The sequence below is a fragment of the Diprion similis genome, chromosome 4 (assembly GCF_021155765.1).
Source record: "Diprion similis isolate iyDipSimi1 chromosome 4, iyDipSimi1.1, whole genome shotgun sequence".
Lineage (NCBI taxonomy): Eukaryota > Metazoa > Arthropoda > Insecta > Hymenoptera > Diprionidae > Diprion > Diprion similis.
The window spans coordinates 8,913,742-8,929,059 of NC_060108.1; the positions used below are offsets into that span (position 1 = coordinate 8,913,742).

The 15,318-nt window shown below is 43.5% G+C and overlaps 2 protein-coding genes across 2 annotated transcripts; both read right to left on the reverse strand.

Moving 5' to 3' along the window:
• Positions 1-549: 549 nt before the first annotated feature.
• LOC124405893 lies at positions 550-2,614 on the reverse strand. Its single transcript, XM_046881160.1, has 3 exons — positions 1,743-2,614; positions 671-1,680; positions 550-587 (listed from the first exon to the last, which is right to left on the reverse strand). Exons 1-3 carry the CDS (start codon positions 2,612-2,614, stop codon positions 550-552), a joined length of 1,920 nt encoding a protein of 639 aa, XP_046737116.1.
• A 135-nt stretch (positions 2,615-2,749) lies between these two features.
• On the reverse strand, positions 2,750-6,292 carry LOC124405894. Its single transcript, XM_046881162.1, has 5 exons — positions 6,228-6,292; positions 5,971-6,152; positions 4,415-5,312; positions 3,783-4,306; positions 2,750-3,738 (listed from the first exon to the last, which is right to left on the reverse strand). Exons 1-5 carry the CDS (start codon positions 6,290-6,292, stop codon positions 2,750-2,752), a joined length of 2,658 nt encoding a protein of 885 aa, XP_046737118.1.
• Between the last annotated feature and the right edge of the window lie 9,026 nt (positions 6,293-15,318).

Consider the following 15,318-nt stretch of genomic DNA (forward strand, 5'->3'; position numbering starts at 1 on the left):
TAATATATGAAAAATACTATAAAAACAATGTTAGTCATTCCGAGAAGACCAATATTTTGCGTATTTTATTTATGTACCTGACCCATTCCTGATTATCCGTAATAATTACAACACGAAAGACAAAACACCAAAAGAATATTCTATTTTGTATGAATAAATTTATTTATTACTTTTTATTTTTTTTTGTTCCTATTTAATTTGTTGATAATTTTTCATATCTCGTTTTATAATATTTATAATCTCGATTGTAAAGTTGAATTTTCATATGAACAACTTATTTTTAACAAAAAGTGTTGTTATATTCCTAAAAAGTTTCTGGAATTAATATTACACGGTCGAAAATACCGTCGAATTTATAACTTTGAATCGCGATTACGTAAGAACGGCATGGCTGAGTATTTCTATTTTTTGACATTTTGTTCCTAATATCATCACCTATCATAGTGCAGTTTTTTTTATCAAAATCTATAGAAAATTCGAATTGTTGCGAATTAAAATGTCTCTCTAGCTCATGCCTCGGCTATACTTTACGTGTATAAACTCGTAATTTCAACAACAAATATCTCCACTTTGGTATGGATGAGGTCCTTGAAATTTTGTGAGTGCATTAAGGATGTTATAAATAGCGCGTGGTTCAAATTTTTTAAAAATCTATAGAAAGTCGATTTACCTGTGAACGTCCTTAAGCTGAACGTCGTACATAGTTCTTCGAATGTGAGTAACGCGTTACCGACGATTTTGTTCAACTGCGTTTTCGTTGATTTTACACCGGCTTCCCATAGGCCGCCAAAGTGGGGTGAGTTAGGTGGGTTGAAATGCCACTTAATAGCTTGATGGGTAAAATAATTTTCTATTGTCGATCGAGTTTGTTCATTTTTTATGAGGTTATACAGCTCCCGAACTTCGTTATTTGCACCTACAAAGTTTGTGCCGTTATCCGAATATATGTCGGATGGTTTTCCACGACGAGATATAAATCGTTTAAAGGCGTTAAGAAAACCCGAAGTCGAAAGATCTACTGCTACCTCTAAGTGAATAGCTTTGGTCGTAAAGCATATGAAAAGACACAAGTAGGCCTTTCCAGTTTTGTTACGCGAAATTTTAATCGTAAATGGGCCCGCGTAGTCGACCCCGCATTTCGTGAAAGCCCGTGCTGGCTTGACTCGTGCGCCAGGTAATTCACCCATTAATTGATTCAAGGTATAAGGGCGATTTTTGAAGCACACTATGCAATGGCGCAGCACCCTTCTTATTGCGTTTCTACCTGATAATGGCCAGAAACGCGTACGTATTGAAGCAAGTAAGGCTTGTGATCCAGTGTGTAATAAACGATAATGCTCGTCTCGTATTATGAGCCTTGTTAAATGATGCTTAGCCGGTAATACAATTGTATGTTTGTGGGCTTCAGGCAAGCTAGAATTTCCTAACCGACCTCCTACTTTGATAAGTCCGTCCTTATCTATGAATGGATGTAAGGATAAAAATTTACTATTGTTCTTCAAGTTTTGTTTCAGGCGGAGAGCCTTGAGTTCGTTAGGAAATTCCTGCCTTTGCTTGAGCTTAACTACCCGATAAAAAGCAGTTTCAATTTCGTTGACCGTCAAGGGTCCAGACATTGGTTGATCGCGATTTAAAGTGTTGTGCTTAAATCTTATACCATAAGCAACTACGCGTTTTAACCTAATTAAGGAAGAGAATCTATTTAAAAATTCATCCAAGTTTTTACTTATATTTACAAATACCACACTGTGTTGCTTCTTCTCGGGAACGTCCATCGGTTCAGGCAGCTGTGCGTGTGGCCAGTAGGTTGGCCTTTGAGAGAGCCAGGTAGGCCCTTGCCACCAGTCCCTTCCAGAAATTGAGGGTCAATGCCCCGTGAGATGACGTCAGCAGGGTTGTCCTCGGATTTAACGTGTCGCCAAGTATCGGGATCCGTGAGTTCTTGGATCTCAGCTACACGATTGGCAACAAACGTTTTCCATTGGCACGGTTCGCCCTTGATCCATGCCAGAGTGATGGTTGAGTCGCTCCAAAGATACACCTGGTTGATGTGCATTCGTAGAGCTTGTATCACCTTCTTACTCAACTCTGCCAGCAGAAGTGCGCCGCACAGTTCGAGTCGTGGAAGGCTCACATTTTTTATCGGTGCAACCTTTGATTTGGCGCACAGCAACCTTGTAGTCCAGGTGCCATTTGGTGTCGATGATCGGAGGTATATGCAGGCTCCATACGCTGCTTCAGAGGCATCGCAGAATCCGTGCAGCTCGATGTTCGTTGGGTTGGTAGGTTTGACCAATCGGGGAATTTTTATGTTTCGTAGGCTTGTTAGTTGCCCGACGTATCGTGTCCATAGAGTGTGTATATCCAGTGGAACAGATTCATCCCAGCTAATCTTTGCCAACCGTAGGCGTTGTAATATAATTTTCGTCTTGATAGTGGTTGGTCCGATCAATCCTAGTGGATCGAATATTTGGGCTATCGTCGAGAGAATACTTCTCTTCGTAACCCGTTTAGAAATGTCTGGAACTTGCACCTGGTATTGTAGCTCGTCCCGTAGGGGGTTCCAGCGGAGACCCAACGTTTTCACATCGTCTCCGATACTGCGAGTGGCCATAGTTGTATGATCCTCGCCGATTTCATGACGCAGTTTTTCGTCATTTGCTGCCCATTTGTATAATCTAAATTTTGCAGCTTGGAGAACTGTTGTAATGTCGGCTCGAATACGATTTACCTCTTCTCGGGTGTCTGCTCAGGTTAGCAGGTCATCGACATAGAAATCCTCCTGTATTATGCGACTGGCGTCGGAAAAATGGTCGAGGTTTTCTCGTGCCAGCTGATGTAGGCATCTGATCGCTAAAAATGGCGATGATGCAAGACCGTCAGTAACGGTGTTCAATTGGAAGATCCGCAGGGGTTCTTCCGGGGACCGTCTCCAGACGATGCGCTGAAGATCTCGTTGATCCTGGTGGACTAAGATTTGGCGGTACATTTTTTCAATATCCGCTGTGATTACGTACTTGTGTTGACGAAAGCGTAGAACGATTGAGAAGAGATCTTGCTGAATCGTGGGTCCGACTAGTAGTAGATCGTTGAGAGATGTCCCAGACGTTGTTTTACCCGACCCGTCGAACACGACTCTTAGTTTGGTCGTTAGGCTGTCTTCCTTCAAAACTGCGTGATGCGGTATGTAATAAGTTGGCCGCGTTGTCGGAAGATCATTGATGATCTCGGTCATATGATTCAGAGACTCGTATTCGTCCATGAATTTTACGTACTGAGCCTTTAGGTCAGGCTGTCGTGATAATTTGCGTTCGACTGCGTGAAATCGTTTTATCGCGGTTTGTTTGGAATCTCCTAACTCAGAGACATCCTTACGTAAGGGTAGTTGTACGATAAACTTCCCGTCATCCGCGTGGCCGTGCGTCTGGTCAAAATGCTCTTCACAGTCTCGTTCGTCAGGTGTGAAGTGAGGCTTCCTGATGCATTCCTCCAATTTCCAGAAACGGTCTAAACGATAATTTAATTGATCGTTTGTGACGAACCCGCAGAACTGTTGGGTTCGATGTTTATTATGTTGCTCGATTGCAATTTCTCCGGAAATGATCCAACCCAATTGGGTTTTCTGCATGACAGGCTGTCCCTTGGCCAGTTTTATTTGACCTACGCAAATTAATTCCCAGAAAATGGATGCGCCGATGAGCAGGTCAATTTTACCCGGGCGATTGAACGTTGGATCGGCTAGAGTTAAGTTCTCAGGTATACGCAAGTGTTTTGCGTCGAACCATGTTGCTGCGTCACAATTTCGTCGATGACGAGGACTGGCAGTGTGCTCTTGTAGGCATGCTGTCGTGAGCGAATCGTCAGCTGTAGTCGTTCACGAACGTTTGTGAGCGTATTGTTGATACCACCAAGTGGCATGGATAATCTCTCCTTGGGTAAGGAAAGTCGATCACTGAGTTCTCTAGTCATGAGGTTCGACTGGGACCCTGAGTCGAGAAGTGCTCGACATTCATGCGATTTACCGTACTTGTCTTCCACAAGAATCAACGTGGTTGATAGAAGAACTTGAGATTTTGCGGCTCCTACCGCTCCGGTGAATGGGGCCGCCGTTTGAGCCGTGCCGGGTCCGTCGGACGGGCCTGGTTTCGCGTTACGGCTTGCAGAAGTCTCTTGCTCCGAATCTGGTGTAGGCGCGCGAAAACCCCTTTCATTGGACGTAGTTGGATAAGACTCCACATGTAATAAAGAGTTGTGGAATTTCTGACACTTTCGGCACCGGCCAAATGTGCACTTCCCACTGTGAGATCTTAAACAGTTCATACACAGTTTATGGTTTTTTACTTCAACTGTCCGAGACGCGCGCGATAGATTACGAAACACTGGGCACCTAAAAAGTTCGTGAGAGTTTTCACACAACTTGCACTTTGTAATGTCCGTTGATACACCTGTAAAGCTTGTGTTGGGACGTTTGGAGTTTGATTTTCGTGAATCACTTGGCGGATTCGACTTGTTACCGCTCTTTGTTACCGATTCTGTATCCACTATCGAACAACGCTCTTCTAGAAACTCTATCAAGTTTGTTTCCGTTGGCATATCAATATCCTTAGTGTAGCTTTTCCACTCACGCTTCGTTGTATAGTCCATCTTTGTGACGATATGATGCGTGAATAACGCGTCCCATGTATTAGCACCCAAAATCTTCAAGGATCGTGAGACTTTCTGAGCATGATCAAGCATATGCCGTAATGCCGTACCCGATTCTCGATGCACCAAAGGAGTATCAATTAGAGATTGAAGATGCCGATTGATCATTAATTTTTTGTTGTCGAAGCGTTTAGTCAGCATATCCCATGCAGTTCTATAGTTATCCGCGGATGTTGCCAATGAATCAATCACCTCTATAGCTGTTTTCTGGAGTGAGGATCGCAGGTAGAAGAATTTTTGAATGTCCGGTATCGCGGGATTATTATGAATCAACGCGCTGAAGGTATCCCGGAAGTTTAGCCACTGGTCATAATTACCGTTAAACTTAGGTAGGTTCATCGTTGGTAATTTGATGCCAGAGCTGATCGTATCAATGTTTGTGTTCGCTGTAACCGCTGAATTCACTGAAGCAGGGGTTGCATTGTTGTGACGATTAAGGTACGTGTTCGCCTTACTAATCGCTGAATAATATGCGTCTTCAAAGCCAAGACGCTCTGCTTCATGGTCAGACACCTGATCGATAGCTTCGATTTCCGTCTGCTGCTCGTCAAATTCAGCAAGTGTGAAACGTGCTTCGTTTAGCCGCGCTCCCAAATTTGCGAAATCACCTGTGTTTACATCGAAGGTTTCTAGCCAATTTGAAAATCAAGTTAATTTGGCCTTGACCCTTTCTTGTGCCTGCTTCAGCGTGATTAATTCCGCCATCGTTGCAGATGATGTTTGTCGGTTCTAGTAGCCCAAATGTGTTGAAAAATAGCTGTCTTCACGTAGGTGATGGCATATGTCTACCCCACTGACAAATGTTCGTAACTGAAAATTGTCTCTAATTCATTACGCGAACTGTTAAGCATGCAATCGTTATTTAAGCGTTGATTACACGTCGTCAATTCACTGTGCGGACTAATTACTGCACTACTGTTATTAAATTGTTACGATTATGTCACTGCGCGACCTAATCACTACTGTGATTTATGGATCACTACGTTGTGAATCCGGCTCGAAGGACCAAAAAATGTAAAGTTACCGTAGAATAAGTTTTCCAGGGTCGAATTATTTTCTCGGTGTGTGAATTCAATATATACAAAATGACCAACCAAATTGTTTATTTGCTATTAGACATTACATATATTGGAAAATGAATTATTATGCAAATGTAACAAACTGAACAAGGTTATTTAGTGACCGTTATGCGGAAGTATAAGTCAACTTCATGAGTCTCGTGTGTTTCGTGGGTGTACGTTCACCCGCGAAAAAAACGTGTATTACTAGTTGGATACTCGACGAAGACTGACGTTGTGTTCCCCGTTTGAAACGTCTCAAACAGGGATATTTTAACTGGACCCGAGAGGGTGGGAGGCAATGCCAGATACCGCGATGCGTGGTCCGGTAGGGGTTGGAAAAAACCCAGAGTCAATCGTGTGACTCTTGTGAGGCCCTCGGCGCGGGCCCTTCGGGAAGAGCCAAGAGACGGCGTTCAGCACCATATGAACGTCATAAACTAAAAAAAGTTGAAAATCCCTAACTCGTAGGACGCCAAGAGGTACCGAACGTGTCTGGCATGTGTTTTGCACGCTGCCTTTCCAGGCATGGTCAATTCCTTTAACGGTTAAGTGCAATATTCTTGGTACTTGAGAATACCCGGAGGTTTGGACTTGGCCTGGGACTGCCTCCCTTTATAGTGTGGTAAATTCCGTAAGCCTTAATTTTTTATACTAATTATTTACATTTTTTTTTTTTACGGTATATCAGGTTGTATAGGACCGAACAGAGATATCTTCAATTTTTCTGCTGTTCTAAGCTGAATGTCTGCGATTCTGACAAACGCGCATGACAATTCCAGGTTTTATCCGTAACTTGGTCGAAACGGTCAGAACCGACGAGAATCTGAGGTTTCTGAGCCAAATTCCAACTTTTTTCTGAATTTTCTGTGCGGGGCAGCTAAGTGTCTGAAACTCTGTCAAACCCACCCAATAATTTCGAAATCAATTCATAAATAGCCAAAATTCGTAGGAAAATGTAGAATTCCTGGCTATCTCATCTCTGAATCGAGATATCTTCAATTTTCCTGCTGGTCTGACCTGAATGTCCGCGATTCTGACAAACGCGCATGACAATTCTAGGTTTTATTCGAAACTTGGTCAGAACGGTCAGAACCGACGAGAATCGGAGGTTTCTCAGCCAAATATCAACTTTTTTCTGAATTTTCAAAGCGGGGCAGCTGAGTATCTGGAGCTCTGTCGAACCCACCCAAGGATTTCAGGATCGGTTCATAAATAGCCGAGATCCGTTGAAAAAATGTAGAATTTCTGGCTATCTCGTCACTTACTCGAGATATCTTCAATTTTCCTGCTGGTCTGACCTGAATGTCCGCGATTCTGACAAACGCGCATGACAATTCTAGGTTTTATTCGAAACTTGGTCAAAACGGTCAGAACCGACGAGAATCGGAGGTTTCTCAGCCAAATATCAACTTTTTTCTGAATTTTCGAAGCGGGGCAGCTGAGTATCTGGAGCTCTGTCGAACCCACCCAAGGATTTCAGGATCGGTTCATAAATAGCCGAGATCCGTTGAAAAAATGTAGAATTCCTGGCTATCTCGTCACTTAATCGAGATATCTTTAATTTTTCTGCTGGTCTGTGCTAAATGTCTGCGATTCTGACAAACGCGCATGACAATTCCAGGTTTCATTCGTAACTTGGTCAGAACGGTCAGAACCGACAAGAATGGAGGGTTTCTCAGCCAAATACCAACTTTTTTCTTAATTTTTGAAGCTGGGCAGCTAGGTGTCTGGAACTCTGTCGAACCCACCCAAGAATTTCAGGATCGGTTCATAAATAGCCGAGATCCGTTGAAAAAATGTAGAATGCCTGGCTATCTCGTCACTTAATCGAGATATCTCCAATTTTTCCGCCGGTCTGTGTTGAATGTCTGCGATTCTGACAAACGCGCATGACAATTCCAGGTTTCATTCGTAACTTGGTCAGAACGGTCAAAACCTACAAGAATCGACGGTTTCTTAGCCAAATACCAACTTTTTCTGAATTTTTGAAGCGGGGCAGCTGGGTGTCTGGAACTCTGTCAAACCCGCCCAAGAATTTCAGAATCGGTTCATAAATAGCCGAGATCCGTTAAAAAATGTCGAATTTCTGGCTATCTCGTCTCTAAATCGAGATATCTTCAATTTTCCTGCTGGTCTGACCTGAATGTCTGCGATCCTGACAAACGCGCATGACAATTCTAGGTTTCATTCGAAACTTAGTCAGAACGGTCAGAACCGACGAGAATCGAAGGTTTCTCAGCCAAATATCAACTTTTTTCTGAATTTTTAAAGCAGGGCAGCTGAGTGTCTGGAGCTCTGTCGAACCCACCCAAGAATTTCAGGATCGGTTCATAAATAGCCGAGATCCGTTGAAAAAATGTGGAATTCCTGGCTATCTCGTCACTTAATCGAGATATCTTCAATTTTTTCGTCGGTCTGTGCTGAATGTCTGCGATTCTGACAAACGCGCATGACAATTCCAGGTTTCATTTGGAACTTGGTCAGAACGGTCAGAACCTACAAGAATCGAGGGTTTCTCAGCCAAATACCAACTTTTTTCTGAATTTTTGGAGCGGGGCAGCTGAGTGTCTGAAACTCTGTCGAACCCACCCAAGAATTTCAGGATCGGTTCATAAATAGCCGAGATCCGTTGAAAAATGTCGAATTTCTGGCTATCTCGTCTCTAAATCGAGATATCTTCAATTTTTCTGCTCTTCTGAGCTAAATGTCTGCGATTTTGACAAACGTGCATGACAATTCCAGGTTTCATTTGTAACTTGGTCGGAACTGTCAGAACCGACGAGAATCGAAGGTTTCTCATCCAAATACCAACTTTTTTCTGAATTTTCGGTGCGGGGCAGCTGAGTGTCTGAAGCTCTGTCAAACCCACCCAAGAATTTCAGGGTCGGTTGATAAATAGCCGAGATCCGTTGAAAAAATGTAGAATTCCTGGCTATCTCGTCACTTAATCGAGATATCTTCAATTTTTCTGCTGGTCTGTGCTAAATGTCTGCGATTCTGACAAACGTGCATGACAATTCCAGGTTTCATTCGTAACTTGGTCAGAACGGTCAGAACCGACGAGAATCGAAGGTTTCTCATCCGAATACCAACTTTTTTCTGAATTTTCGGTGCGGGGCAGCTGAGTGTCTGGAGCTCTGTCGAACCCACCCAAGAATTTCAGGATCGGTTCATAAATAGCCGAGATCCGTTGAAAAAATGTAGAATTCCTGGCTATCTCGTCACTTAATCGAGATATCTTCAATTTTTCTGCTGGTCTGTGCTAAATGTCTGCGATTCTGACGAACGTGCATGACAATTCCAGGTTTCATTCGTAACTTGGTCAGAACGGTCAGAACCGACGAGAATCGAAGGTTTCTCATCCGAATACCAACTTTTTTCTGAATTTTCGGTGCGGGGCAGCTGAGTGTCTGGAGCTCTGTCGAACCCACCCAAGAATTTCAGGATCGGTTCATAAATAGCCGAGATCCGTTGAAAAAATGTAGAATTCCTGGCTATCTCGTCACTTAATCAAGTTATCTTCAATTTTTCCGCTGGTCTGTGCTGAATGTCTGCGATTCTGACAAACGCGCATGACAATTCCAGGTTTCATTCGTAACTTGGTCAGAACGGTCGGAACCGACGAGAATCGAGGGTTTCTCAGCCAGATACCAAATTTTTTCTGAATTTTTGGAGCGGGGCAGCTGAGTGTCTGGAACTCTGTCGAACCCACCCAAGAATTTTAGGATCGGTCGATAAATAGCCGAGATCCGTTGAAAAAATGTAGAATTCCTGGCTATCTCGTCACTTAATCGAGATATCTTCAATTTTTCTGCTGGTCTGTGCTGAATGTCTGCGATTCTGACAAACGCGCATGACAATACCAGGTTTCATTCGTAACTTGGTCAGAACGATCGGAACCGACGAGAATCGAGGGTTTCTCAGCCAAATACCAAATTTTTTCTGAATTTTTGGAGCGGGGCAGCTGAGTGTCTGGAACTCTGTCGAACCCACCCAAGAATTTTAGGATCGGTTGATAAATAGCCGAGATCCGTTGAAAAACTGCGGAATTCCTGGCTATCTCGTCACTCAATCGAGATATCTTCAATTTTTCTGCTGGTCTGTGCTGAATGTCTGCGATTCTGACAAACGCGCATGACAATACCAGGTTTCATTCGTAACTTGGTCAGAACGGTCGGAACCGACGAGAATCGAGGGTTTCTCAGCCCGATACCAACTTTTTTCTGAATCTTTGAAGCGGGGCAGCTGAGTGTCTGGAACTCTGTCGAACCCACCTAAGAATTTCAGGATCGGTTCGTAAATGGCCGAGATCCGTTAAAATATGTCGAATTTCTGGCTATCTCGTCACTTAATCGAGATATCTCCCATTTTTCTGCTGGTCTGAGCTAATTGTCTGCGACTCTGACAAACGCGCATGACAATTCCAGGTTTCATTCGTAACTTGGTCAGAACGGTCAGAACCGACGAGAATTGAAGGTTTTTCATCCAAATACCAGCTTTTTTCTGAATTTTCGGTGCGGGCCAGCTGAGTGTCTGGAACTCTGTCGAACCCACCCAAGAATTTCAGGATCGGTTCGTAAATGGCCGAGATCCGTTGAGGAAATGTAGAATTCCTGGCTATCTCGTCACTTAATCGAGATATCTTCAATTTTTCTGCTGGTCTGAGCTAAATGTCCGCGATTCTGACAAACGCGCATGACAATTCCAGGTTTCATCCGTAACTTGGTCAGAACGGTCAGAACCGACGAGAATCGAAGGTTTTTTATCCAAATACCAACTTTTTTCTGAATTTTCGGTGCGGGGCAGCTGAGTGTCTGGAGCTCTGTCGAACCCACCCAAGAATTTCAGGATCGGTTCATAAATAGCCGAGATCCGTTGAAAAAATGTAGAATTCCTGGCTATCTCGTCACTTAATCGAGATATCTTCAATTTTTCTGCCGGTCTGAGCTAAATGTCTGCGATTCTGACAAACGCGCATGACAATTCCAGGTTTCATTCAAAACTTAGTCGGAACGGTCAGAACCAACGAAAATCGAAGGTTTCTCAGCCAAATACCATTTTTTTTTCTGAATTTTCAAAGCTGGGCGGCTGAGTGTCTGGAACTCTGTCGAACCCACCCAAGAATTCCAGAATCGGTTCATAAATAGCCGAGATCCGTGAAAAAATGTCGAATTTCTGGCTATCTCGTCTCTAAATCAAGATATCTTCAATGTTCCTGCTGGTCTGACCTGAATGTCTGCGATTCTGACGAACGCGCATGACAATTCCAGGTTTTATTCAAAACTTAGTCAGAGCGGTCAGAACCGACGAGAATCGAAGGTTCTCAGCCAAATACCAACTTTTTTCTGAATTTTCGGTGCGGGGCAGCTGAGTGTCTGGAGCTCTGTCGAACCCACCCAAGAATTTCAGGATCGGTTCATAAATAGCCGAGATCCGTTGAAAAAATGTAGAATTCCTGGCTATCTCGTCACTTAATCGAGATATCTTCAATTTTTCTGCCGGTCTGAGCTAAATGTCTGCGATTCTGACAAACGCGCATGACAATTCCAGGTTTCATTCAAAACTTAGTCGGAACGGTCAGAACCAACGAAAATCGAAGGTTTCTCAGCCAAATACCAACTTTTTTCTGAATTTTTGAAGCAGGGCAGCTGAGAGTCTGGAGCTTTGTCGAACCCACCCAAGAATTTCAGGATCGGTTCATAAATAGCCGAGATCCGTTGAAAAAATGTGGAATTCTTGGCTATCTCGTCACTTAATCGAGATATCTTCAGTTTTTCTGCTGTTCTGTTTGAAATGTCGGCGATTCTGACAAACGCGCATGACAATTTAAGGTTTCATTCGCAACTTGGTCAGAACGGTCGGAACCGACAAGAATCGAGGGTTTCTTAGCCAAAAACCAACTTTTTCCTGAATTTTTGGAGCGGGGCAGCTGAGTGTCTAGAACTCTGTCGAACCCACCCAAGAATTTCAGAATCGGTTCATAAATAGCCGAGATCCGTTGAAAAATGTAGAATTCCTGGCTATCTCGTCACTTGATCGAGATATCTTCAATTTTTTCGCTCGTCTGTGCTGAATGTCTGCGATTCTGACAAACGCGCATGACAATTCCAGGTTTTATCCGTAATTTGGTCAAAACGGTCGGAACCGACGAGAATCGAGGGTTTCTCAGCCAAATACCATTTTTTTTTCTGAATTTTCAAAGCTGGGCGGCTGAGTGTCTGGAACTCTGTCGAACCCACCCAAGAATTTCAGAATCGGTTCATAAATAGCCGAGATCCGTGAAAAAATGTCGAATTTCTGGCTATCTCGTCTCTAAATCAAGATATCTTCAATGTTCCTGCTGGTCTGACCTGAATGTCTGCGATTCTGACGAACGCGCATGACAATTCCAGGTTTTATTCAAAACTTAGTCAGAGCGGTCAGAACCGACGAGAATCGAAGGTTCTCAGCCAAATACCAACTTTTTTCTGAATTTTTGAAGCAGGGCAGCTGAGTGTCTGGAGCTCTGTCGAACCCACCCAAGAATTTCAGGATCGGTTCATAAATAGCCGAGATCCGTTGGAAAAATGTAGAATTCCTGGCTATCTCGTCACTTAATCGAGATATCTCCAATTTTTCTGCTGGTCTGTGCTAAATGTCTGCGATTCTGACAAACGCGCATGACACTTCCAGGTTCCATGCGTAACTTGGTCAGAATGGTCAGAACCGACGAGAATCGAGGGTTTCTCAGCCAAATACCAACTTTTTTCTGAATTTTCGTTGCGGGGCAGCTGAGTGTCTGGAGCTCTGTCGAACTCACCCAAGAATTTCAGGATTGGTTTATAAATAGCCGAGATCCGTTGAAAAAATGTAGAATTCCTGGCTATCTCGTCACTTAATCGAGATATCTTCAATTTTTCTGCTGGTCTGTGCTAAATGTCTGCGATTCTAACAAACGTGCATGACAATTCCAGGTTTCATTTGTAACTTGGTCAGAACGGTCGGAACCGACGAGAATCGAGGGTTTCTCAGCCAAATACCGACTTTTATCTGAATTTTTAAAGCGGGGCAGCTGAGTGTCTGGAACTCTGTCAAACCCACCCAAGAATTTCAGGATCAGTTCATAAATAGCCGAGATCCGTTGCAGAAATGTGTAATTTCTGGCTATCTCGTCACCTAATCGAGATATCTTCAATTTTTCTGCCGGTCTGAGCTAAATGTCTGCGATTCTGACAAACGTGCATGACAATTCCAGGTTCCGTTCGTAACTTGGTCAGAACGGTCAGAACCGACGAGAATCGAAGGTTTCTCATCCGAATACCAACTTTTTTCTGAATTTTCGGTGCAGGGCAGCTGAGTGTCTGGGGCTCTGTCGAACCCACCCAAGAATGTCAGAATCGGTTGATAACTAGCCGAGATCCGTTAAAAAAATGTAGAATTCCTGGCTATCTCGTCACTTAATCGAGATATCTTCAATTTTTCTGCTGGTCTGTGCTGAATGTCTGCGATTCTGACATACCCGCATGACAATTCCAGGTTTCATTCGTAAATTGGTCAGAACGGTCGGAACCGACGAGAATCGAGGGTTTCTCAGCCAAATATCAACTTTTTTCTGAATTTTTAAAGCAGGGCAGCTGAGTGTCTGGAGCTCTGTCGAACCCACCCAAGAATTTCAGGATCGGTTCATAAATAGCCGAGATCCGTTGAAAAAATGTGGAATTCCTGGCTATCTCGTCACTTAATCGAGATATCTTCAATTTTTTCGTCGGTCTGTGCTGAATGTCTGCGATTCTGACAAACGCGCATGACAATTCCAGGTTTCATTTGGAACTTGGTCAGAACGGTCAGAACCTACAAGAATCGAGGGTTTCTCAGCCAAATACCAACTTTTTTCTGAATTTTTGGAGCGGGGCAGCTGAGTGTCTGAAACTCTGTCGAACCCACCCAAGAATTTCAGGATCGGTTCATAAATAGCCGAGATCCGTTGAAAAATGTCGAATTTCTGGCTATCTCGTCTCTAAATCGAGATATCTTCAATTTTTCTGCTCTTCTAAGCTAAATGTCTGCGATTTTGACAAACGTGCATGACAATTCCAGGTTTCATTTGTAACTTGGTCGGAACTGTCAGAACCGACGAGAATCGAAGGTTTCTCATCCAAATACCAACTTTTTTCTGAATTTTCGGTGCGGGGCAGCTGAGTGTCTGAAGCTCTGTCAAACCCACCCAAGAATTTCAGGGTCGGTTGATAAATAGCCGAGATCCGTTGAAAAAATGTAGAATTCCTGGCTATCTCGTCACTTAATCGAGATATCTTCAATTTTTCTGCTGGTCTGTGCTAAATGTCTGCGATTCTGACAAACGTGCATGACAATTCCAGGTTTCATTCGTAACTTGGTCAGAACGGTCAGAACCGACGAGAATCGAAGGTTTCTCATCCGAATACCAACTTTTTTCTGAATTTTCGGTGCGGGGCAGCTGAGTGTCTGGCGCTCTGTCGAACCCACCCAAGAATTTCAGGATCGGTTCATAAATAGCCGAGATCCGTTGAAAAAATGTAGAATTCCTGGCTATCTCGTCACTTAATCGAGATATCTCCAATTTTTCTGCTGGTCTGTGCTAAATGTCTGCGATTCTGACGAACGTGCATGACAATTCCAGGTTTCATTCGTAACTTGGTCAGAACGGTCAGAACCGACGAGAATCGAAGGTTTCTCATCCGAATACCAACTTTTTTCTGAATTTTCGGTGCGGGGCAGCTGAGTGTCTGGAGCTCTGTCGAACCCACCCAAGAATTTCAGGATCGGTTCATAAATAGCCGAGATCCGTTGAAAAAATGTAGAATTCCTGGCTATCTCGTCACTTAATCAAGTTATCTTCAATTTTTCCGCTGGTCTGTGCTGAATGTCTGCGATTCTGACAAACGCGCATGACAATTCCAGGTTTCATTCGTAACTTGGTCAGAACGGTCGGAACCGACGAGAATCGAGGGTTTCTCAGCCAGATACCAACTTTTTCCTGAATTTTCGGTGCGGGGCGGCTGAGTGTCTGGAACTCTGTCGAACCCACCCAAGAATTCCAGAATCGGTTCATAAATAGCCGAGATCCGTGAAAAAATGTCGAATTTCTGGCTATCTCGTCTCTAAATCAAGATATCTTCAATGTTCCTGCTGGTCTGACCTGAATGTCTGCGATTCTGACGAACGCGCATGACAATTCCAGGTTTTATTCAAAACTTAGTCAGAGCGGTCAGAACCGACGAGAATCGAAGGTTCTCAGCCAAATACCAACTTTTTTCTGAATTTTCGGTGCGGGGCAGCTGAGTGTCTGGAGCTCTGTCGAACCCACCCAAGAATTTCAGGATCGGTTCATAAATAGCTGAGATCCGTTGAAAAAATGTAGAATTCCTGGCTATCTCGTCACTTAATCGAGATATCTTCAATTTTTCTGCCGGTCTGAGCTAAATGTCTGCGATTCTGACAAACGCGCATGACAATTCCAGGTTTCATTCAAAACTTAGTCGGAACGGTCAGAACCAACGAAAATCGAAGGTTTCTCAGCCAAATACCAACTTTT

Bases quoted from the DNA above. Each gene is read 5' to 3' on its own strand.
- LOC124405893 (XM_046881160.1), bottom strand. From the start codon at position 2,614: ATGGCCACTCGCAGTATCGGAGACGATGTGAAAACGTTGGGTCTCCGC. The intron at 1,681-1,742 runs GTATTTGTAAAT...TTCCTTAATTAG, and splicing joins AGAAGAAGCAACACAGTGTG to GTTAAAACGCGTAGTTGCTT. The intron at 588-670 runs GTAAATCGACTT...CAAAATTTCAAG, and splicing joins CAGCTTAAGGACGTTCACAG to GACCTCATCCATACCAAAGT.
- LOC124405894 (XM_046881162.1), bottom strand. From the start codon at position 6,292: ATGCCTGGAAAGGCAGCGTGCAAAACACATGCCAGACACGTTCGGTAC. The intron at 4,307-4,414 runs GTGTGAAAACTC...GAACTGTTTAAG, and splicing joins GACATTACAAAGTGCAAGTT to ATCTCACAGTGGGAAGTGCA. The intron at 3,739-3,782 runs GTTCGACGCAAA...ACTTAACTCTAG, and splicing joins AATTGTGACGCAGCAACATG to CCGATCCAACGTTCAATCGC.